The sequence below is a fragment of the Orbicella faveolata genome, unplaced genomic scaffold, assembly GCF_042242905.1.
Source record: "Orbicella faveolata isolate gen_17 unplaced genomic scaffold, um_ofav_v1 contig_3, whole genome shotgun sequence".
Taxonomy (NCBI): Eukaryota; Metazoa; Cnidaria; class Anthozoa; order Scleractinia; family Merulinidae; genus Orbicella; species Orbicella faveolata.
This window is the reverse complement of record NW_028301558.1, coordinates 16,147,598-16,166,209: the sequence shown is the minus strand read 5'-3', so window position 1 is coordinate 16,166,209 and position 18,612 is coordinate 16,147,598. Positions and strand designations below refer to the sequence as shown.

The 18,612-nt window shown below is 39.0% G+C and overlaps 2 protein-coding genes across 2 annotated transcripts; one reads left to right on the top strand and one right to left on the bottom strand.

Moving 5' to 3' along the window:
- Positions 1–734: 734 nt before the first annotated feature.
- Positions 735–9,586, top strand: LOC110060593 (ribosome assembly protein METTL17, mitochondrial-like). The gene is made up of 17 exons (XM_089298640.1): positions 735–886; positions 1,845–2,028; positions 2,210–2,338; positions 2,529–2,817; positions 3,395–3,476; positions 4,196–4,269; positions 4,503–4,597; positions 4,723–4,796; positions 4,995–5,102; positions 5,905–5,973; positions 6,651–6,690; positions 6,826–6,890; positions 7,229–7,321; positions 7,872–7,956; positions 8,353–8,430; positions 8,718–8,757; positions 9,260–9,586. Exons 1-17 carry the CDS (start codon positions 797–799, stop codon positions 9,378–9,380), a joined length of 1,716 nt encoding a protein of 571 aa, XP_089154766.1. The 5' UTR covers positions 735–796; the 3' UTR covers positions 9,381–9,586.
- Positions 9,587–11,755: 2,169 nt separating this feature from the next.
- LOC110062684 (targeting protein for Xklp2 homolog) lies at positions 11,756–18,605 on the bottom strand. The gene is made up of 9 exons (XM_020769631.2): positions 18,369–18,605; positions 17,961–18,288; positions 17,711–17,884; positions 16,438–16,750; positions 15,777–16,111; positions 14,820–14,985; positions 13,981–14,160; positions 13,224–13,367; positions 11,756–12,549 (listed from the first exon to the last, which is right to left on the bottom strand). Exons 1-9 carry the CDS (start codon positions 18,469–18,471, stop codon positions 12,145–12,147), a joined length of 2,148 nt encoding a protein of 715 aa, XP_020625290.2. The 5' UTR covers positions 18,472–18,605; the 3' UTR covers positions 11,756–12,144.
- Between the last annotated feature and the right edge of the window lie 7 nt (positions 18,606–18,612).

Here is an 18,612-nt window from a genome sequence, read left to right as displayed (position 1 = left end):
GGCTCACACTTGAGCAGACCCTTCCCTCAGTCCATTGGCTTGAAGGAGTACAGGCCTGCCATTTCTAAGTTGTCTTTTGTATCTCTGTCCACCCAAGTCTCAGTCATTCATATGAAAATACATGTGATTAATCTGTCTAACTTGTGGATTCATTTTCATGCAAATTAAACTCATTTCCATTTGAAGAGTTTTGTGCAAGGAGTCATTTTGAAACTTTTTCCTCTTGCCTTCCTAAACTTACAGAGAAGATTGATCACTCAATGTCAAGATGACGAATTTTCAATATATTTTGACAGTATAGTAAATGGTTACAGTATCTCCCTGACCCTGGCCCTCTGGTTCCAAATAAATTACAACTGAACCTCATGACCTTGGGGTAGTCGCCTGTGAAAAGGCTCCAGCTTGGGGGGTCTGCATGACCATGGCTGGAAGGGCTGAGAAGAAACTGGCCGAGAGTGAAGTGGTCGAGGGGGGAATGGGGTGGGGGTTGTATCCTCTTCCTGCTTTCTCTTCGCCCCATCCTCGACTAGAGAGCCTGTTCACAGGCTATCAGGGTGGGGAAAGAGGGTCCCTTGTGGCTTGATATATTCTAACTCATCACTGGCCTATCATTACCTTATGCCGACTGTGAGAAATTGTCAAAAGAAAAAAGAAAAATTGTCTACTTGGTAATTTGATATTTGCCCTGTTCGTTGTCAGTACTGGAAGTACATTACGTTTCCCGTTACATGAAGTAGATTGTGTTTTCGTCCCAGTTTTCCCTCGGCCGCCACAAGAGGGACATCGGGAGAAGAACATGAGTGGGAGAAATCTTTGTATTCGTGCGGTGGAACGGTGCAAATCTTGCTGGTTTCTTTTTAATCAGCGTCTCGTCACTCCAGGAAAGGTAGGATTTAACAAAGTGTGCGCTTTTCAGTGCATTTTCTTGTATTCTAGAGATGCTATGTCAGCTGTTATTGACCCATCATCGGCAGTGCGTCGTACATGCGTGCAATCTTTGTATGGTCAAACAAGCATTTTGAGGCGTAATTTATTAGCGAGGATAAATATTGAGTCTGGAGGGATTAATCTTTTAACTGAGTACGTGTCCTGAGCTGAATATATAAACTTGTATGAATTGCATCGGTCAAAAAAATTTATTCTACGTGACAAAGTGCCCTCCCTCTCTCCACCCTCCCACCCCCTCCCCCCCCCCTCTGAAAAAGAAAAAAAAGAAAAGCGCAACCTTTTCCTGCTACTTTGATGAATAGTCACAACCAAGTTCTACATAAAATCTAACCGGAAATAAAATAGCATTACTAGTCTAGTGCTTGCCATGGGATACAGGTAGTTGAGGGGAGGGTATTCCCTCAAGTTATTTGTTGCCTTACACGCATGAAATCACATCACATGAAACCATATCAGCTTTGGAGCAGTGCATAAGCTTGCCCAACTGCAATTGACAATGGCCACTGCCACAAGTACATTGAAATTTATATTTTTTATATAGTATCTCTTGTCACAATCACAGGGCGACTTATTTTTTTTTCTCTTGGGCAACACTCTCTGAATATTGAAATCATTTTGTACAATGTTTTCCTACAATTTTGTCTCAACATACTGTTATTATTTCATAATTAGCCAAACATGACATAATCATTCACATACACATTGATGTGACATGTAACCAGAACTGGACATGTATCCAGAAATATCCATGAGATTCATTCACAGAAGGTTTTTTGTTTTGACCCTTCCCCCACCCCAGTCCCTTTTTTCAGTGTCCTTGGGTATAGATATTTTCCTGAACGACACATACATGGATTTCTTTATAGAACTAGAAAAAAGTGTGCCCTCTTTTGTAGGTTCTGAGTTCCAATTTTAGTACCAGCCATCAAGAACCTTCCGACAACATTCACACAACAGAGAAGTATGGCTATGGGCAAAGTGGATTAGATCAACGTGACAAGGAAGCTGCCGGATTGTTTTATCTCAGTACAGTGTATTTACCTGAACAGCTAGAGAAAAATCTTCAAAAATATCTCAAAAGTAAGGGGACTTGTTTATCATCAAATCATTTTTAATTAGTACATTCTGTTTATCAGTCGTTCAGTATGCTGATCTACAGCTGCTGTGGCCAAAGATTTCAAATTAAACAGGACTGTCAAAAGTAGCTAATGTTTATGTTGAAAAAATTGATTATTTGAAATCCTTGTTTATTTTTTTTTAGAATTCCCAAAGAAGGTAGTTGAAAGTGATGGAAGAAAACTTGCAAGGCACATTCGAAATAGAGGACGTCCAACAGAGCAAACATGGCAGAAATACAGAGAATCTAAAAGACAGAGAGATATACTGGCAGGTTTGTAATGTTTGTTTTGCAGCCCACATGTATACTATAGTGTAAACCTCTTCCCCAGCATTCTGACTTCACCCCTCCCCTCTCAAATACTTTCCCTAACAAGTTCACGTTATTGATGTTGACCATTACAAACCTTTTTTTTTTGCAAATTGCTATAATTGAACATTTGATGCTACACTGTCATTAACAGCAAGCCAAGTTAATCCTGATGACGTTTTAAAGTTGGAAAACCAGCGAGCGGAAAGTGTACTTGATGACAGTGGTGATGTAAGTGAGGATGAGGAATATGAAGATGATGAGCAAGCTGAATTGACAGAAACAGACAATGAGCAAGAAAATGTTGACAGTGTGGGTGTTGAAGAGGAAGAAAATGATACAGACATAAAAACGAAGGAGAGTGATGAAAACAGCACTCCTACTGGTAATAAAAAAGCAAAGGTGACACAAAAGCCAAAGGGCACTGAATATAAACTAATAAGGTAAGATCAGCTACTGACAGTAGTGTCAGTAATATTTCAAATACGTATCACCACCCAGGGAGCTAAAAGAAGTGTGCATAATGGAGACAGGGCATTTGTTATATTTAAAAGCCCAAAGTACAAGGTGCATTTACACATCATATCACAAACCTACTAGCCTCAGCCTTTTGTATTTAGTTAGATATTGCAAGTCAGAGTTTGTATTACTCCTGGTTAGAGGAAAGTACATGTTCCACAAGAGTTATTGTAAGTTCCTTGTCCAAGAACACAACAGTAACTTAGTAGCCCATGCATAGCCATAGCCACCCTTCAGGAAAAAAGGTTTTCTTCATGGGGTAAGTACACAGATCTACATTTAGGCCAAATGTTAACAAGCCGGACAGGTGCCTCAATCCAGAGTCCAGTATGCTAACTATTAGGCTACTGCGGCTTCCAGTTTATACCCACCCCTGTTTGTGTGCTTATTACATGTATTTTATCATGTTGATTAGTTCAAAATTGTCTTCAGTAAATTTCCACGTTAATGAATAAGTAATGTTTCAGCTCTCAAGTCCTGTTGTGTTTATACTTGTTATAGATATGGTGAAAGAGAAGCTGCTGCTTATGCAGCAAGTCGCATTCCAGCTAGTTATGCTGCGACACTCAGAGTGTTTCATGAAGTAAGTAAATATGATACTTACTGATACAAATTGGTAAACTAGGTTCAAAAAACAATATTAGGAAGCTTTTTGGTTCAAATGGCACCTTATGTCTCCTCATTGTTATTTAAAAAGTGTTCATCAAAAAGAAATTGCTTGGCTAATAATTAGCAAGGACAATTTCTTATTTTATAACGAATTGTTCCCGTTAGTACTATATGAAATGGAGACAAAAATAGTCAAGACTTTTTGTGTTGAGCAGTGTGAGCCATTTTGTTTGCCTTCTTTTCAAAGTGTAATCACTTAATTATCTATTAGTCACAATTATATTGTTTCAAAGTTGGTTTACTTAATAGCATGCATGGTGAATATAATCATTCAACTAAAACATCCAAAATCTACTCCTGTTAATGGCAACAATAGTTATTATTAGGCAGTCAATAGAATAAGATTTTTGTTAATTATTGTAACATTAATAGAAAATCTGCAAGGGTTAAAATGGTCAGTACACATGTGAGTGGTACGTGTATAATATGAAAATGCCTGCATTTCAAGAGAAAAAGTCTACATTGCTTGTTTAACCAATGAGATTGTCAGAGCTATTCAGTTCAACCTGACTGTACTTGGAACAGAAAACTAATAATTTAAATGAAATTAATGTACTTAATATTTGGTTACATTTAAACGTTCGTGAATGATTGTCTGCTTGGTTTTTATTGTAATTTTAATTTATTTCATAGATAAGTCGTCGCGAACCAGACTTCAAACCAGAAAATCTTTTAGATTTTGGTTCTGGCTCTGGATCAGCAACATGGTATGATTTACTACATGAGCTATACACGACCACTGTTTATCACTTCATTATTGTATGTCATGCAACATGTATCTTTTAATTGGCCCTCCTCGTGTCCCTCTGTGTTTTGTCAGACATGTATGGTCTTTTTTGATGCTGTCTGATTCCTGTTTAGCAGTTACTTGTACTGTACACTGTATGTATACTGTATAACTTGTGTGACTACTATAATGTGTATCCACATCAACCTACAGGGCGGCCCACGAGAAATGGGGAGATTCCATCAGGGAATATCAGTGTGTAGATGTGTCTCAAGACATGAATAATCTATCTGAATATCTCCTTAGAGGTACATTTCCTTTGTTTTCATATGCTTGGGATCTATAACTCTGTAGGTGACTGTATGTTAGATGTAACTGTTGACATATTCACATATCCTGGTATGGTAGATTTGATTGTTATTTTATTATTCAGGTGGTGAGGGATTGAAGCATGCTCTCCATATTCCAAGAGTTTATTTCAAGAGATTTTTACCAGTTTCCAATATGGTAAGTATGTACAGTTCTGGATAATTTTAAAGTAATCAAATGCAATGTCAGGGAGGGTTGGGTCCGTGACAAATTGACCTGCTCAACTTTATTTTCAACTTCAACTCAACTTCAACAAGCTCAACTTTACCAACTGCTTTGAACTTGTTTTTTTTGGATTTCAAAGATATTTTATTTTTGCTTATTTATTGTCAACAGATCACTTACAATGTTGTAGTGGCTTCCTATGCCCTCAGTGAAATACCAAAAGCATCCCTCAGACAAATGGCAGTACGAAGCTTATGGGGAAAAACAAGTGACTTCTTGGTGAGCCTATACATTTACTTTTTTCTGCAAAATTAACGTTTGTACATGTAATTTGTGAAGTGAAAAGAACGATAGTTTACAAAGAAATGCACCACGCCATTGCCAAACTCTAAGTTTCTAAATATAATATTGTTGAAGCCTCATTTACCTCTTTCTGTCAGTTTGTTAACCAGGCTGGTAGTAGACTGTTCACATTTAGAAATAAAAACAAGTTGTTGCTGTGTAGCATTTTGAATTGAATTGCATTTGTTTAAGTTAACCAAAAATGCTTATATGTGGTATTTTTACTGTTTGCAGCCTCTCTATTTTTCAACGCACATGAAAGAAAAAAGCGAGCTTAGTGAGCGCCAAGCATGCAGGGGTGGGGTGGGATGGAATGCACACAGGGGTGGGGCGGGGCGAGTGAAGCGAGGCCCATCTGTGCGTTCAACGATCAAATAAACTGCGAGAAAATAGAGAACTGTGAACAGCCAGCGAACAGAACTGTGAACAAGACTGTGAACAGAACTGTGAACAGAGCTGTGAACAAAACTGTGAACAAAACTGTGAACAGAACTGTGAACAGAACTGTGAACAGAACTGTGAACAGAACTGTGAACGGAACTGTGATCAGAACTGTGAACAGGCGATGAGTGAATCTTTGCCCTCGTGCATTCTATCTCACAATTTGTACATTGATGAGCATCTTAATGGCAGATTTCCACTTTTATAAATCATTACTTGTCAGCTGAATATCGTGATGGCCTTTGTGCTACATACAAGTTAATTTTGCACGCTTTCTTCCCACCTTTGTTGATTACAGGTTATTATTGAGCATGGAAATTCTGAAGGGTTTGAAATTACATCTGAAGCCAGAAACTTGGTGCTGAAGGTAGAAAGAAAAAAGCTTCTTGCACACTCTGTCACTGCAGTTTTCCCGTTATAAGAGTATCATTTTGGGGGAAATATTTATTTTTCCGTGGAAAACTCAGTAGTAAAATTAGTGTGTGAATTAGAGCGGTTTTCAATTGAGTGCTGCAAAACCAAAAGCAAAGTAATTTCATCTCTAACCAATCATAAAGGACACAAACGATCCAATGAACCAATCAGAACTTGAACTAAATACATGTAGCTGACTTGAAGCGTGGAAAAACACGTGCGAACGAGTCACAATAGAATGATTAATTTTGGTTGCACCTCCTGATTGGATGAAAAAGTGGCGCGAGTTTTTTTAAGCCAATAGTGTAGCGTACTTATGCAAAACCAATTACTATTTGACACTCAAATGAATACCACTCTATACCTGAATGATAAGGGTTGTTTTAATTTGACAAACTGTAACAAAAATTGAAATTTTTCCTTTTCCTGAAAAATGAAAGAAAAACACTCAAAGGCAGTCTCTATAGCTTTCGAGAATCATAGTTTTGTTTTGGTTTTGCCTCTTGTTTACCAAATGACACACTTCTTGTTTCCCAAATGACAGCCTTCATCACTACAACCTCCTTGTTTGTATTTAAATATGACATTACATTGTTTGACATTAAATATTCGAATGTCTTCGTAATACAGAGAGAGAACGATGATTCAGTGGAGACGGAGACTTCAGCAGGTGAGCTTGGTTGAATGGTAAAGGAACAGAAAAGCACAAGATAGATAAAAAGTAAACTGTAAGATGTATTAAAGGTAAATATGATAATACTGTTTTTCAACGTACATAATCAACTGGATATGTTTTTTTTTCCAGGTGAAGAGTTCCAATACATTGACCCAGCTGATGAGGAAATGGATAATGGCTTTGTGTTTTCTCCAGTAAGTGTGACTGGTCACGTTTCCAGTGGAATCTCTTTCTTGAAGCAGAAAATTATCTTGACTTTGAATAGAGTATTTGACAAAAAGCGACATTTAACTGCTCAATTGCGTTCATTTGAATGTTCACATGCTTTGGGTTCACCTACTTTTCCACTTACTTTTACTTGTATATGGCATAAAACTGACTCTGAGCCTAATAATCAATGGCATGTAAGTCCTTCCTGAAATGTCCAATAGAGTTTTTTGTCAGGACGTCACAGCACTAGTTCTTGGTCTTGGGTGACCCGAATAAGAACTAAAGCGAACCAACATTGTATGATTCGTCTCCTGTGTTTTAGTGTCCGCACGATGTGAAGTGTGCAAGGTCAGATGCCAAGACTAGAGATCACCCTTGCAACTTTGAACAAAGAGCACAGTTGGCATTTTGTCAGGTAAGCGAAACTGTTATCGAGGAAAATGACATCTACATGGAATACAAATTTCCAACCCTATTTCACTGTGGGAAAACGCTGGTAACTACATGATGGCAAATCAATACGGATTACAAGTTACTATACACGGAGAAATTTTTGTCAAAAGGTCTGGATAGTAGCAGACATGGTAAAATTTTTAGAAACAACTGAACGTTTTTTCAAAACATGTTTCAACAGAATCTTCTGTCATCTTCAGTTTAAATAAAAAAAAACAAAAAAAAAAAAAACTCAGTTCTATAAAAAATAACAGTATTTTTGAAAAGCTCTCTGTTAACCTTAACAACGTTGATGCGCATGGAATCGATGACCTAGCGACAACGCAATTCTTGGCCTTGATTTTAGCAAATCACGAGTATCACCAGTAACAGCAGCAACAACGCGCCAAAGTTATCGAGTGTGAGAAAAAAAAAGGAAATACTACTAACTGGCTTGTGTAAATTTTCTGACCGTCTGATAGTGAGAAAAGCTCGGCGAAAACTTCTCTTTGTATTTGATATTTTTATAACAGAAAAACAGCAGATTAAAGAAGAGGGGATTTCATACCGAGAGGTTTTCTTATATCGTGCTCAGAAAAGGCGCCAGAGGTGCAGAAGGTGAGTTTGATCAAGAGGAGAAAAGGGGAGGGGGGGGGGGGGGGGGTGAGGGGCTAGGGAAGTGTGAAGGGACAATGGAAATGTGTAGGAGGAGAGGAAAGTGAAAAGGATGAATGGGCGATCATGGGATGAAAAAGTGGAGGAGAGAATAGTGGAGCGGGGAGAGAAATATGAAGGAAGATTCAAGTGTGGTGAGGAAAGGGAAGTGTGGGTGGACAAGGGAAACTTTTCTAGGGGGAAAGATGTGAAAGGGGAAGTAAAATATCCAGAGTTCAGCAAGAAGCAGAAAGCGTGTTGTTTCACTTCTCAGTTTTGACTGCTCAACAAACAATACATGAGGAGCGATATTGCCTGTCATGACATTTTGATCATCTAGATTTCTTTATTATTTCCCAGAGAAGCCATGGCCTCGGGTTCTGGAACCGATGAAGAAAAGAAGACGACACGTGATTTGTAAACTTTGCTGTAGCTCGGGTAAGTTAGAAACAACCGGCCACTTCCGGTAGTTGTGTGACCCTGCACTTTTAAAGGTGCAACAGGATGTGTTACCATAGTAGCAACAGCTGAAGTTGCTCGTGCTATTTTTGATTGGGCTGTAAAAATCGAAAAATTGTTCCGTTCTCAACGCGATTTTTGGGAACGCTGCAATTTCTACCTTGCCATCTGCAATCCCCTTCATATTTCTGTTAATGGTTACACTTCGCTCCGCCTTATTTTCTTAAGAGAGAGGAAGAACTAGTTTATAATATCTCCTTTTTCAGGTGACTTAAAACAGAAAATTTTCACTAGGAAGAAAGATAGGTATGCGGTTTTGTTTGTCATAATTTACCACAAATATCTGTCTTTTACTCTCACGCACCAAGTCTCTAGTTTAATAACAACCGTTCCCTAATATCCGTGCTCCCTAATGAAGCTGAGCAACTTGGCAGTGTGGCTTCGTGCGTTTGATACCGAGGGCTTGTCAAAAGCCGAGTGAGTAAGAGAAAATGTCAAGAGTCGAACAAAAATTTAGGATATTTTGTTTATTAGTTCGTGTATTATGTGATCTTCTGGGTCAGGGTAGTTCTGAAAAGTATCAGTATTAGTATGGGTTCTCCCAAGCTGCATGGTTTGACACTTAAATAAAGTTTTATCACCAAGTTTTTTAATTTTTGTTTTTAAAGAGTTGCTATTGGTGACTGACCTTTCGTCGACCTTCGTCAACCTGAGCGGAAGTGATCTTCAGAGTGATAGTTCGTCTGTTGTTGTTAAATACCAGTAAATACCTGTTTCTTGTGTAAAACATACCTTGTCTTTCTTTCAGTGACATTTACAAGTGTGCTCGACACTTAACAAAGTGGGGTGATTTACTGCCAGACCCAGAGCACAGAGAAAGGCCAGTTAAAAGCAGAGTGACTCGCCCGGCAAAATCTGCTAGTCCCTAGCTGTGCAATGAAGGATGTTAAAGAAGTCTGTCAAGGAAGGCTAAATACAGTTGTGAACGAAGTGTGGAAATCGGGGGAAATTTATTAAGTTCGAGGAAGGAACATGTAAATGTTTAAATGAAAGTGCGAAAAGTTTATTCAAATCTGTGTTTCTTTGTCAGTTAGTCCAAAGTAAATCACCAATAAAATGACGAATGTGCGATCGAGTTTGTCTCGTTCCCAGGCTTCGCAATTTCTGAACGTCCTTACTTCAACAGGAGCATGGAGGGTTACATCTAAGCGCCCTGACAAGTCATGTTGTTAGCCTTTTTATCGACCTTCATGTCATATGTCGGAATTTAACCCAACAGGTTCTCCCTGGGTGTGCAACAGTAACAGTTTCATGCTATTAGGACTAGAGATTTCAACAAATGTTGAACTGCGCAAAAAGCTCAATATTCGAGTCCGAAATTGCCCGAATAAGAACCGGAGAACACCGCGCAAACCGAAATATTCCGATGTATTCAAAGACCCTCACTCGAAATAAACCTGGAATATTCTATTTACAATGCAACTTGAATACGTTACGTCGACTTTACACTCTTGAATGGTTAGTCAATAAATTTATCAGTGAAAGAGGGAGAGGGTAACATTTTTGCGTGCGCGCGCCGACCTGTCCGGCAAACAGGTTTGCTACTGTACAAGTAACAATCTCGTTCCCAGAGTCTTCGTTCCCCTTAGTTGACCAGCGGTCGGAAAACGAGAGCCCTGGGAGCAATCATTTCAGGCACGCGCCATAGATGCAGACTGCGCAGTGAAACCGGATGGGCAGAATCACCAGGATTCGGTTATTTCAAAATGGTTGCTCCCAGAGCTCTCGTTATCCGACCGACTCAGGGAACGAGATTGTACAGGTAACTGTATTATTCCAGAAAAACATGGTTTCCAGGAAGAGCAAATTACTACGATTAATCAATAGCCATGTGCTGTACTTTCCCGCCGAGAAGGAAAATCATTTTCATTAGAAACTTATACTACGGTTATCAGTTAAGAAAGGCACGACGGAACTTTGGTGACAAAGTTTTGGACCTACAATTTCGGTGTTGCCACGGGTAACTTCCCTCGTTTCGAATGTTAACAATATCGTCGCCTGGGTTGCAATTTCCCACGTTTTGCTGCCAATGACGTCAAATGCCGACAAGGGAGCCAGTTGCGCATCACGTAAGGCATGGTTTAAGCGCCACGCGCGCGCTGGGTTGACATGACGCAATCAACTACGCTACCAAGTACACGACTAAATTGAAAGCAAAATTTTCCTACTGTGACCAAATCAAGTTTAATGAACCTGTACTTAAACCAGGAACACCAGGACAGCAGCATATCGCTAACCACTAACTGTTAACGTCTTCCAGTTGAAAAAACTATCTGTTATCTGTCGAAAATTATACTGAAATCCAACTGTAAACATGTACCTGCAGATGGCGTAGTGCGCGCGCAAAACAAGTGCGAGATACGCAAATGTGTTACTGGGGAGGTGACAGGAAAAAATGTAACAGGCACCGTAAAAAGTTTAAAAAAGGATCAATAACTTTAAAAAACGCGTGGTTACCCCTATATTTTATGTTATGAAATGGAAGTGGCAAGCCTATTCAGCAGGTGAATAGTTTCTGGTTGTGAGCAAAAGATATTTAGACTGTATTTTAGCTGAAACAGAGGAAGGCTGTCAGAGACGCTAAAAGTGCTGTTGCAACGATTTTGTTATTAAAAACATACCAAAAATGGTTTTTGTTACCATTTACCATGTAGTTTTCAGATCTTTATAAACGTGTTTGCTTGTCTGTATGTAAAGGCGAATTCTAAAGAAAGCTGTGAATAAATATCCTCTCCTATTTTCAGAAAAATGCTGATGTCAGCATTTTTATTGAGATTAAAGGCTAATTATCTCGAAAAAAATGCGTGGCTACCCTCTTTTTTCTTTGTGGATTCCGATAGCCATTGCAAAGATCTACTTTTTCCGCAAGGTCTTAACCTGGCGCAAAAACCTTTGTATTTAGTAGGCACCGTCCTTAAACCTGGTCACCAAACGTTCGTCACACCTTGGTTACTCAAAAATTGAAGTTCATTTAAGAACCGTTGTAGCGGGTTTATGAAGGTAGAAAGGCAAAGGAGAGAGAGCCTGGGAACGAAGTTAGCGATGCTGTCGTTTTGCACACCGTCATTTCCCAGCTCTGAAAAACCGTCAAATCATGTCAAGACCCTTCTCTGCGAAAGTATTAAATTTTCTGATTTGAACTGATACCAGTGTGGACTTCCCTTGTTTGTCTTAACTCATTAACTCAGGAACCCAACTAAATTTTACTTTAATTCAAGCCCAATAAATTGCAATACACCAGAGGTTGAGCAAACTGCAGAATTTACTCTCCAAAACTCAAATTTACAAGTACAGGTAAATTGAATAACAAGGTATGTATGAAGGATTAAGAATTAAAATATCCGTCTGCCTAGTATCAAAAGTTAACGGAACAAATGAATTTTTTACCTCCCTAACTAAGTAACATTACACATAGCAGTAAAAACTAACACGTTTTTAGTTTCTTTTTACAAAAAGAAGCAATATTTTACAAGGTACTTTAGCAAAAACCGTTGAAGAAATAGCAGTGTACTCAGGGATGGTAACTTTTCAAATGGCACCACGGTTTTTAGTACCACTTCCTTCTCAAAGCACGATTGCAAGTACAATAAAGAAAAACTTGACGTTCACCCTAATTAAATAGATAAACAGTATTCACACTCGTAATTTTCTTCTTTTCTTCGACTGCCATTCTGGTGAACGTGGATCTGTAAGTTCTTTTTCGCTCTGTTTAATTTCCAACGTGCGATATTTGCGTATGGGATTTGGTTTGTGTACAAGTTGTTTCCTAAGGTTCTTAATATAAATCTTTTCCTCTTCTTCCCGCTCTTTTTCCAACTGCCTTCTTGCCTCCTCTTCTTCAAGCTCTCTCTCAGTCTTGTGCATCTCGTACACTTCTCTCTCCTTGGCGCGCTTGTCGCAATTCATGGAGAATTCTTCGATTTTCGTGCTGGGTTTTGCTATGGACTTGTCAGGGACGAATGGCGCGTTATACAAGACATTGGTGGGTCTGGCTTTGAATGCCCTTTTCATTCTTTCCTGCTGAATCTCCTGCTGAAGCTAAAACAGAAAAAAACTTATCCTTAGTTCAACATTACAATGTTGGTAAATTTGTTAAATAAAAACTCGAGTCTTCTATCAACGTTGCAGGCCCCCTTACACACTATGCCGGAGAAATTTGAAAACGCAATTTTATTTATTTCAACGGTTAAGCCTACAGGCCACACTAATCCGTCACGAAAACGGAGCTTTTCGAAAACGCTCTTCAATACGGAGGAATATGAAAACGGCGGCTTTGCGTTTTAGTGTGGAAGGAAAACATTTTGAAAACGGAACTTTTCAAAAACGTGACATTACGATAATCATGGGATTTCTCTGACCGAGTTTTCCTCAAACACAAATCCAAAATGACCGGAGATTGTTGCGTTTTTAATTTTTCGAAAATCTCGATGTAACTGCCCGAAGAGTTTCAGATTCGTTTCGTTCAACAAGAAAATCTTACGGAAACTCGTGAAGTCAGAAAAGCTAGAAAACATAAACTTAGGTGGTCAACGAGACGAAAAGTTATCGTCCTTATAGGTCCGCAATGCATACATGCATGTATTTGAGTTGTCGCGGCATAATGTGAAGGGGTCACATAGTATTTGACTGAAACTTTTCTACTAATTAAGCAATTAAGATGCAAGCTGATCGAGTACCCTTTGTGTAACAGTCTTGTACTGTCTTAAGCATACCTGCTGTCCCCATTTTTCTGCCTTCACAGCTCCACGGTTGTCTGTCGACAAATTAAAAGGTGCTGGCTCTGTGAGGCGTTTTGACGATGAAGGAAGAGCAGGTGGAGTGAAACTGGGCAGCGGCTGAGCATGGAACTCGTGTGCCTGTCATAGGGAAAAATGCAATCGTAACTCGGACAAATAGCAAATATTTGAGTTGGATATCATAAGGAGTAGAAGTGTTAGAACTGCTCCCCCCTTAAATGAAGTCCCTTACAGGAATATCCCCCCTACCATAAGCAGTACATGTAGCTATTTATTTATTTATTTGTTTATCCCGAGTCCAATGTGGTACACAATTCCATCATGCCTCCACCGCTGACTTTTACAGTGTTCAGCAAACAGTTTTTAAGTGAACAGAAGTGGGCACAATGTAGTGAACTGAATAATCAGCAGGTCTGAGAGATTGTTTGCTCACATGTCTCTCATTTGTCCTCCCGACAAATGTGAGCCAGTGAGACTGATCAAAAGAAAAGTAGCCAATTTGTGCTCCTTCTGAAGAAAATTGTCATTCCAAATCGGCAACAATGGAAAGGTTAAAGTATCACACAGATCCTTCAGTTGGAACAGGATTCATCTTACCTGCTGGCCTACATTGTACAAAACTTATCTAATCAGGCAATAAGCTTTCATCAACTTCCCTTTATCTTCAGTGTAATCATCAGTGCAGTCAAGAGATCAGTTTTGAAGCTGTCAATTCTACGCGAAACTGGCTTACCTTCTTTTCTTCCTCTAAGACAGTTTTAATTTTCTCTTCTTTCTTTTGTTTCAGTTCCTTGTCACGGTGTTCAAATGAGAATGGCTGTGAATGGGTGCTGTTGTGTGGCAGTTCAGGTTTAAACACATTGCTAAAGTCAGGAAGAGGTTGAGCCTTGATTTGTCGAGGATGATTTTCCCCCTGTAGATATTATTAATAAATGTAGATATGAAAAAAAATACTAAAATCTAAGAAGATGTAAGATCGCAGAAGTAACACTGTATTTTCATTTTTCATCCACAAGGGAGACCTTTATCTAAGAGGAATAAAGATCAAAGAGGGTGCCCTGTACTTTCATTTTTCTTTTATGAAAAAATGTTTCACCCACAATGGAGACCTTTACTGTTGAAATTCTGTAATGTAATGTAACAGCTAATTATTAGTGTTACAAAATTATCTAGAAAAAAAAAACTTAACATGGCAGATGGATCATGTGTACAAAAGGCATCTGCAGTCAAGAGTCACTCGATGCATATTCATGAGTTGGTTGACACTCTGCCAACTATCGACCAACCGTCAATCAAAATGTTGATCAAGTATCAATCTGAAGTCGACCAAGTGTCGAGCAGGATGTCAGTGGAGGGTATTGATCGACACTTGACTGTGGATGCCTTTAGTACACATGATCCTGACAGGTAATTACAAGAAAACCACAAGGGATCAGTTTGGTTAGTGCTGAAACCAATTCTTAAAGATCATTGGGTCTGGCAAAAGCACAATCTGACTGGTCAATTTTAGTTATGGGCTACAGAACCTGCTTAGTTGTGTAATAAAAACTTAAAGTGGTATTTACTACAAACCTCATTGAGTGCTGGTTCTTTGGTCTTATGCACCTCAGCTCGTTGTTCAGTATTAAAATTAAAGGGTTCTACTTCAGTGAGTGGCTTCTTAGGTTCCATATACACTCCCAATGTTCCATTGCACTCAAATATTTTGCGATTCAGTTCAGTTGCCTTGAACTTGTAACTGTTCAGAGAAAAAAGGCAATTAGATGGAGGATTGATAATAATGGAATAAAAAAACTTCATTGTCAACTTCAGCACTAAATTAATGGGAGACAGCATGTCTATTACAACATACTGTAAAATTCCACTTTAAAGCCCTGGGCTTATATAACTTCATAAGAGTTTTAGGTGGGTTTATAAACGGGGTAGGGGGCTCAGAATAGGTGGAATATAAAAAAATGCTTCAGAACAATGAGATAAAACATACCTGAGAAATGTAGTAAAGCTAACAAACCATTACAATTAGAGCTATTACCCTATAACTTTTGATTAAAAATTTTGATGTTGGTAAAGGAATGCAAAAGGAACATACTTATACATTAGATGTCTTTGTTAGCAAATAGAAGGACTTATATCCAGGGGGGATTTTAGTAGCCTGATTACAGGCACTTGGTCATTGCATAGTGTTGCTTTGACTCCCTGCCTTCTTTACTGTTTCCACCAATCGTGAGCCTAGAACCTGAAAACTACAACACAACTTCTTCATAACAAACTTCAGCTGTCTTGATTGTGAAAATAAATATTACAGTCGGACCCCTACAACAATGTACATGTAATTAAAATTTCCCGTTCAAATTCCCCATTTTTTTTCGTCATTTGAACTTAAAACTATGTTCCCTCAACCCTGGAATTGCCCTTCAGTCATTTATGATTGGCTTTCTCAAACTCACAATTTAGAACTATTTTTTATTTTGCCTGAGAGTTTGAAACAGCGAGGTTCAACTGGAGTTTTTGCATTGAGTGTCAAGCTACCTCTTCATCTCTGCTTCTTGTTGCCTCTCCTGTTCTTCTTTACTCATGCAATCAGAAGGAAGAGGTCTTGTTCTCTGTTTTGCCTTCAAGTTTGGTGTCTTTGGAGCTGTTAGCTTCTGAGAAGTCTGCTCCTTACTGGCAGGAGGGCCTGGGTTCTGTTCCTGCACAGGTTTGATGCGGAAGCGCTCAGGAGTCTTCTTCTGCCACTGGTAGACTTTCTGCGCCATGGATTGGTATTGCCCACAGAGGTTGTCATCGTTGTCAGGTTCTTTTCGTTTTTTGGATTCTGTCATCTTAAATGGCACTGGTACAGTGGGTTTTCTATTCTTGAAAGTCTGATGGAATCAAATATGTCATGGCTTTTATTATAAGGCAGTTTTAAGCATTTACCTCATAAGAAAAATGTAGGTTGTTCCCTTACACAGAATCAAAATCATAACAAAGAGATTATTGTTAGCATTGCTGGCAACCAAGTTCTAATTTATAGTGATTTCTTACAGGAGATGACAACTCCTACAGTGCACAAACTGTTCGACTTGCAAAATCAATAACACATCATTGGTATACACTAGGAATGGAAGCACCTGGTTGCAAGTTTCAAGCTTGATGTGTTCTCTGTAAGGAAAGAAAATATTTACTGCTACATTCATTTATCACTTACTGGTGAAGGAGGATGTTGCCTTAGTGTACCAACAAAGTTCTTTCCATTTTCTGCGGCACTTGCATGAGCGTTATGTGCACTGGGGCCAAGCCTGTCATCTGTTGCAAAATGGAATTCTTGTGGGCGAGTTAGGTTGTCAACAGCTGACCTACAAGGCATGTATGATTGCCCAGCTAGGGCTTTTTTCATGGAAATTTTGTTCTGTTGTAGTTTCTCCATGGTTTCTTTTTGTTTCTGTGCAATAACCTGAAGCTCATTCTCCTCTTTGGTTTTCTGTACTTGGCTTGTGGCTATCTTAGATTGAGGAGCTCTCCTGGAAATTGAAGGCAAGGAAAAATATGTGGTCAGATCATTTCACTGTATAGTCAGATAAATCCACTTACATAAACAGTTGGCTAATAAAATGTTTGAGTTTGTTGATATATTGTTTCACTAGTGCAGTTCAAGTGTAAGTTCTTAGTGCTGCTCACATAATCAATCAGAATGATGATAGGTTTACTGGATTGATAGAGTATACATTATGTACACTGCATGTTGATTTGACTGTAAACATGACCTAACACTGTTCACACTATCAATCAAGGCGACAAACTGCTTAGGTGATAGATCAAGTCTATGACGTTTATATACCTGATCAAAATCGGAGGTGGTGGGGTATTTCATTGGTCTTTATATTAAACAATTAGATGATGAGCTTGAGATTTCCATCACATGATAGTTGTCTCGGGCTGTGCTCTCATCAACTGTCATGCATAGAAATCAAGGGCGAATAATCTAATTGTTTTAGTTCAAAACGTATCTAAATCCACTTCACAGACACTATGGAAACGCCAAGAAGCGGCGGCATTTTGTCAACAAGGGTACTGCTACGCTTCTCACTATCTATCACAGAATAGATAGCGAGTAGCGTTAAGCCAATTAGAGAACAGCATTCACAATAGAACACTAGTAGATTTATACTAAAAAAAATTAGAACATTACATTGACACTTGGAGATAAGAACTTTCTTTTCTTGTGTCAAAAATGTTTCACTCATGACACATTTTGCAATTCTTGAAGAGGAATTTTGTATCTCCACGTGGCCATGTACTCTGTAATACCCTCTAAAATACCATCCTTTGAATAACTGTTACATGATGGTATACAAGCAAAAACCAAAAGTACTACTCAAAACGGCTGAAAATGCACTGCATTTTTAGACTTAACATTTATCTTTTGCCAAATATTCTCAGGCATACTGAGTAGTACCACTACAACAATGAGATAACTTTACCTCATAAATGTTGGCGTGTTAGGAACAGTGAGTGTCAACGGCGCTTTTATTTTAGGGGCCTTCCTAGAAACAGGATGACCATCAGATGAATTGGACACGGTAGATGCAGTTGAGCAGGTAGACAAAGTTCGCAGCCGAGCTGATCTTCGTTCAGGTTCCTTCTTCTCACGTTTCCTAGCAAAAGCAGGCAAGCTAGTTAATGAAGTAATTCTTTAATTTGTTATTTAGCGCAAAAACCTAAACAGCTAACCTCTTAATTCGGGGTTGTGAAGCTGAAGGGGCCGTGTTTTCCTTGGTTTCTTTGTTAACACTGGTCGTTGTTTTTGCCACCCAGTCTGACCAAGAAGTAACGATGTTTTTCGGAACTTGCTTTTGAGGAGAATCCTTTGCTGATTCTACATTTGCTTGCGGATGTGCGGGTTCTTGTTCAGTCTGTGGAGACGATTTCTGATTGTCCTCTTTCGGGATTTCCTGGAGTTCGGACGCCATTTTGTTGACTGTGTCGGTGGGTTCGTTTGATTCCTGATCACTTGGTTCTTCTTCAATGAAAACGCCGCCTTCGTCAGCTCCTTTCTCATCTTTAAACAGAGAAGATTTGTTAAGTCTTACGTTAAAAAGAACTCCACCGCGAAGAAATCACATCGAAGCAACAACTTACCAAACCACTTGTCTGCTTCAGGGTCTAGTTGCTCGGCGCCCTTCAAGAAATCCACAAACATAGGCGCATCGTACTCATAACTTGGATCAACAAATGCATCCATTCTCGTAAACTAAAACTTCTAAATGTCCTGGAAACAGTCTTAGTTACTCTCAGTAACGAAACAAAAAGGAAACATATAACTCTAGAAAATAGCACGGATTCGGACAAGAACGCTCGCTTGTTTGATCGTTAGATTTGAAAC

Excerpts from the sequence above, each read along its gene's own strand:
- LOC110062684 (XM_020769631.2), bottom strand. The coding sequence starts at position 18,471 with ATGGATGCATTTGTTGATCCAAGTTATGAGTACGATGCGCCTATGTTT. Across the intron at positions 17,885-17,960 it reads TCACAACCCCGAATTAAGAG|GAAACGTGAGAAGAAGGAAC; the intron begins GTTAGCTGTTTA and ends TGCTTTTGCTAG. Across the intron at positions 14,986-15,776 it reads CAAGAAGCAGAGATGAAGAG|TTACAAGTTCAAGGCAACTG; the intron begins GTAGCTTGACAC and ends TTCTCTGAACAG.
- LOC110060593 (XM_089298640.1), top strand. The coding sequence starts at position 797 with ATGAGTGGGAGAAATCTTTGTATTCGTGCGGTGGAACGGTGCAAATCT. Across the intron at positions 2,029-2,209 it reads TCTTCAAAAATATCTCAAAA|AATTCCCAAAGAAGGTAGTT; the intron begins GTAAGGGGACTT and ends ATTTTTTTTTAG. Across the intron at positions 4,598-4,722 it reads ATCTGAATATCTCCTTAGAG|GTGGTGAGGGATTGAAGCAT; the intron begins GTACATTTCCTT and ends TTTATTATTCAG.